Raw genomic sequence first — 5,646 nt, 5'->3', positions numbered from 1 at the left:
TTATAGATTAATCTTACAGCTTAGCAACCAATCCTGAAATCGAAAGTGATGGCGTATGCTCATATTCGTAAACTGTTAGATCTATCAAGTTTTGTTGCTTCTTAAATTCATTAAAGTTTAGTTTAGCTTAGTTTAATTCCACAAATCTCAAATAAAAACTTTTGAGTTTTCTTTTATAACCAAAAAAGGCCGTGTTATACTTGGATTTCCGATTATAGTCTTGATATAGCGAACCAAGCAGTTATATCTATCTATCTATCTATCTATCTATAACTTAGGATGGTTATATCCATAACTGTTTAAAATGGTTGCAGATAAACATGCATACATAAATGTCCTATCTTCAAGGAACATGACTTCATGTTACGTACTGTTTGTTTGTTGGCCCAACCAAACAATTAAACCATCGGATCAAAACAAACCCTAAAGGGCCCAAAGCAAGCAAACCTTTAATGGGACTAAAAACTAACTAACCAAAGTTTTACGTACTGACTCGCTAAACTGAAAATAAACGAAAGCATTAAACAAACTCTAATGAATTATTGAGTAACACCACCGAACTTTGGTTCCCCCACTTTGATTTCCTACAGCCCGAACAAAGAACCAATCCATCGGTCCATTAACAAACCCTAGAGAGCCAAACTTAAATCAAGCATAAAACAAACTGTTTAAACGTACTAAGACCCAATAACCAAAATAAATGAAAAACATAAGTGAATAAACGAAACAGCCCACTAATGAATTAACGGGTCACATATGAAATCATATAATTATATTCAAATGGTTATATAAAAACATTTTGATATATGTTGATTTACAATTTAAGTAGCTAACGAACTAAATGTCGGATATAACACCTTCAATACTGGAAACTCTGCACTAGTACAACCATAGAACACTGGTGTTAACTCTTTAAAAATGCTGGTTGTTCTACGCAGAGATTTTGCTACAGTTGATACCAACTCAAAATTAAAAAATCCATGTTCTACTTTCCCTTACGACGACCATGCTCTGATTTACTTCGTTGCTTCCTTACTTTTGCAAGTTCCTGCGTTGTTTCTTCTTCCATGATTTCCCTTACCTTGTCTGATCCTGTTTCCCGGACCTTTTTCCCCTTTGACTTGTGTCCGGATTCCGACCTTTGGCTTGTGCTGCTTGGACCACTTATTCGTCTAGCAACCTTTGCTTTAGTGGACTGTTCACCTGAGCCCAATTCTAATCTGTTGAGGTAATCCTCTGTGGTTTCTGCTAGTTCTCCGCCTTGAGATTGTATTACGGATTGACGGCTTTCGTGGCCTTTTGTTGCCTTACTACCATGTCTCTCATTCTCAAAGAAAAGGACTTGCACAACAGTCCTCAGTGGAAGCTTCTCATTTTTCACAGCATGGGCACGCGCCTCAGCAGATAGTTTTTGGCAGTCCAACATGCTACACAGGTGCTTCTTCTCTTCCTTACTCATTTGGGGATGTTCCTGCTAATGTTCATCATTTTTTATATATTAGAAATATATATGAATAACATATGTATGCATCTATTCTAATAAGCGATTCTGAATGTTACTTGTTTCTTCTTATATTACTTACAGTTAGATATATGTTAATTGCCTTGTAAAGTTTGTCATGTTTAGGCCGCGCAAAATCAGGTAAAGCTTTGGCAAGAGACACTACTTTCTGTACCGACATATTCGGGTCCATGGAGACGACAATGAGATAAGAGTCCACTAGGTTCCCAACCTTTGTAATCAAATTAAGTGAATTTGCATCTCTAGAATATGTTTTTCTCCATTGCGCGATATAGCCCTCCAAGACAACCTCAACCAGTTCAATATCATAAATGTGATGATCAGCAGAATAGTCTTGTGAAGAAGGTAACATTAAGTCGTCTGGTGTGGCCTCCTCTAATTGCCAGCTACACTTCTTAATGATTTGAGAACGAATCACTTGAGACGCACCTAAAAGATTCCCCATGTTAAGGAGTCTCAGCAGGAATCCAACTGAAACTGATCCTCTTTCGTCTGGAAGAAGGCTTACGATCATCTCAAGCCGCTTTTTTCTCTTCATAGATTCTTCTTCTTGGTTCATTTGAGAAGCTGTTGAGGTTTCTGGGTGCGGCCTCACATCGGAAAGCCAACGGCATGCGTAAACATGTAAAGCTTCACCAATAAGCTGTGGCGGCAGCATGTTTGTTGACTTCACAGTATTAATCACACATCTGAATAGGTCTACATTCAGGTCTGCTATATCTTCGGTCCACCAATCTTTAGGGGCGGACTTGTGGTGCTTCTTTTTTTCATATCCTTGTCTGGTATATGTGAACGACCATCTAACCTGCATAGGCCCATGATTTTAAGTTCACAGTGGCAATTTTTTGATTACTGTTAACGCGTCAATGAAGCTTTATTCTAGTAATTACCTGTGATGGGGGTGTGAGTATTTTATCAACTATACAATCAATGCAGCTCCTGATAATCCCAAGATTCTCAGACCATTCAGGAAACCTTTCGGTAGTCTGCAATGCAAGAACCGAATCTTTCCACCCTTCAAGAATGCAAGAATTAAAGAAAACCTCTAGCTTTGATATAAAGTTTCCCTTCCCAACAGATTCTGTCATTTGCATGAACTTAGCAGCACATATCGCTCGCACAAAGTTCCGGGCACTAAGATCAATTTTGATCCCATAACAGAACTTGGCACACATCTCGAAACCATCCGCACCACCAGGAATGTCATGAAGCTCCGCGGTGACACTTGTGTCTTCTCTTTCTAAGCAAAGTTGTTGCAGGAGCCCGCACTTTTGAACAAGTGGAACCTGAAACTTGGTATACCACAATGGTCTATGTAATTTTATTGTTAAAAAGTACTAAAAGTATGCATGCATTTACATATTCTAGTTTTGTATCTACAATTACTTACCTTATGAAGAAGGTATGTGACATTGTTGATGCATATCGTGAGGTCGCTGGGTAAGTCAGAGATCATTGTCCTGAAATTTGCGAATCATTGTTAATTGCTTTACTTACTAGTATTATTCAAGAAAAGAACAACGATCTACGAACCTTGTGGCTTCGCCCGTGTAGAAGGTGTCTGGTCTTGTCCCAAGTCTCATGAACTTCATTTTGTATCTCGTTCTTTCTCTACGATAACATCTGTATTTTCCACAATTTGAAGGTCAGAATTCTTTACAAACATCTACATTTGCTTCTCCCATATGTGTTAAAACAAAATGAGCACAGAAGTCTATGTTGCTTTTAATGATTTAAACAACAATGAAGTTAAGTGGAGAAAACGAGGATTAAGAGGTACATAGAGCCTTGAAAGGTGTCCACTTCTAGACCCACATGATAATAGGAGACACCATTAACTTGCAAAGGTCTCAGTCTTGGCCAACATAAATGTCCCATATTGTCTCTCCATTGTTTCCCTATGATAACTGCCATACCAGCCATTTTCAATGGAAGTAAACCTCTCATAAAAAGAAGGTATTGATCTAAATACTGATATATTAAAAACATGTTTTGCATTGCAACTTTCTAGTTTTTTCAGAATAGTGGTTAATTCTCACATGCCCAATAATTGAACTAGATGGTTGCCAATAGTCTGACATGCAAGCTAGTAATAAGCCAACGAAATTAACGCCATAAATTGGCGGCAATATACCAGGACTTGCTTATCTCAAAGGTGGTTGTGATCAAGAATCTGAGATCTCAAAAAGAAATATGCCACCATGAGTGAATAACTAATAATTTAGCACTGATATGACTCTTTCTTTACAATATCAGTTGCAAAATATCTTTAAACATGAGTAGAAAACTAACATTCATGAGAAATATTGTCATTTGGATAAGATGCATTAGATGCGGATGAACAAAAAGTGATTATAATTAATCGAACGAACACAAAAATCGGAATTCTCACACAGGAATTTAGTATATACTGCCTGACGAAGTGGAAACCAGTGTTTTGTATGCCTACAGAAAATTCATGTGTCAGTTTAATAAAGATATATGATAAAATAAGAGAGAGAGAGAGATACACCTTAGAAGATACTGCTTGAGAACAACTTGAACCCTTTATCTAGTAGTCTTTGCATGCTTAGAAATGACAGGTGATGTGAATTAAGAGGCCACAGTGCAAACTTCTAATGGCACAGTATCAAGTTGTTTTGCACATATGGAATGACACCCACTCTTTACAACTCTCTGAACATGAAATATACTTTATCTAATTAATTTCAAGATCATTACATGATCCCATTTTCTTGCAAAGAAAAAAGTAGCATAACTGTAAATGGTTATGCAACCTTTTCATATTCATAAAGAATGCACTAGCTTAGCCCATCCCTATATATGTAGGTTGTGTTGTTACTTTCTTATTTGTCTTTCTGTCATTGGCATATATATGGCCCTTCTTTAGGTTCTCATATTCCAACCTTTCACATAAATAATGCACACTTCTTGCTTGTGGTCACTTTTTATTAGCTATAACAATTAATAATATAACTTAAAAGGTCAACTCAGTATATTAATCCTGTCACTTAATGAAATATTGGTACCCTGTAGCTACTTTCTTTTTGAAAATGTAAAATGGAATATGCCATTCACCTGAAATTATTAAAGATGTTGGTTGGTTGGCAGCAATCAAGCATGGTTTAAAAGTTATAAAAGTAGTTTATCAATCAACATACAAAGAAGCTCCAAGAAACAATTGTGGCAATGGCACCAACAACACTGGCTCATATGTATAGACTTGCCATATTTTTCTTAGCTTGCTAATTAGACGATGATCTATAGCTAATCACACAATAAACCGACACATTCTAGAAAATTCATGCATTTAATGATGAGATATGAGAAGGATACGATAAAGATTAAAAAAGGAAAAAAAAAAAGGAAAATAGGGTATCAATAAAGCACATGTGTTGGCATGTGTTTGTGGTATTCCTTAGAACACCAAGACTGACACGTAAAATGAAAAATCTAATCATAGTATAAAGATGCATATTAGAGATTTATGGGTTTAGTCAAAAGAGTAATATAACATAAGCATGAAAGTAGGAAGATGGAGGTAGGGTTGTACTATTCAAGGGAAAAAGAAATGAAAAGTTGAATAGAGGTAGACTTGGGACCATCAAGCAAAGAAGAAAAGAATATTATTATGCAAAATTCATCATGATTTCTCCCACTAGTCTTTGGTATCTTCTTCCTTCAGATGCTACTACATCACAAGGCCCCTTGATACCCGATGTCGGCCACTGTAAGATGGTACGTATTATTCGCACTCGCAGAATGATCGGTTAATGGAATCTTATTCATTGACTGTTTGGAGGCCATGCCAACATTTCAACATCTATGCTGATGTGCTGAAACTCATATGATGGAAGTTGGATTGGTAGTTAGCTAGTCTATTTTAATATTTTCACTTTGATAAGTAACCAAATAAATTAAAGTTATCTCTACAAAATAAAGCAAACGTTCCCTTTTTTTCATGTTACAACTTTTCTTACGTTTAAAGTTGTAGAAATGTAGAATGGAAGTGATGATTGAAATGATGAAATGACACATAAGTTGGTGATCATGATAACTCTAAATGATGATGATGATTATAATATAATGATAAGTGCCATGATGATTGTATTAGTAGAGGCATA

At 36.3% G+C, this 5,646-nt stretch overlaps 1 protein-coding gene across 1 annotated transcript; it reads right to left on the bottom strand.

Moving 5' to 3' along the window:
• Window positions 1-510: 510 nt before the first annotated feature.
• On the bottom strand, window positions 511-3,379 carry LOC143585153 (BTB/POZ domain-containing protein At5g47800-like). The gene is made up of 5 exons (XM_077067001.1): window positions 3,056-3,379; window positions 2,913-2,982; window positions 2,413-2,808; window positions 1,584-2,327; window positions 511-1,471 (listed from the first exon to the last, which is right to left on the bottom strand). The coding sequence occupies exons 1-5, from the start codon at window positions 3,112-3,114 to the stop codon at window positions 986-988; spliced, it is 1,755 nt and encodes a 584-aa protein (XP_076923116.1). The 5' UTR covers window positions 3,115-3,379; the 3' UTR covers window positions 511-985.
• Between the last annotated feature and the right edge of the window lie 2,267 nt (window positions 3,380-5,646).

Source organism: Bidens hawaiensis, unplaced genomic scaffold (assembly GCF_021521415.1).
Source record: "Bidens hawaiensis isolate Kalapana, Puna unplaced genomic scaffold, B.hawaiensis_p1.1 tig00033584_1, whole genome shotgun sequence".
Lineage (NCBI taxonomy): Eukaryota > Viridiplantae > Streptophyta > Magnoliopsida > Asterales > Asteraceae > Bidens > Bidens hawaiensis.
This window is presented reverse-complemented; position numbering and strand designations above follow the sequence as displayed.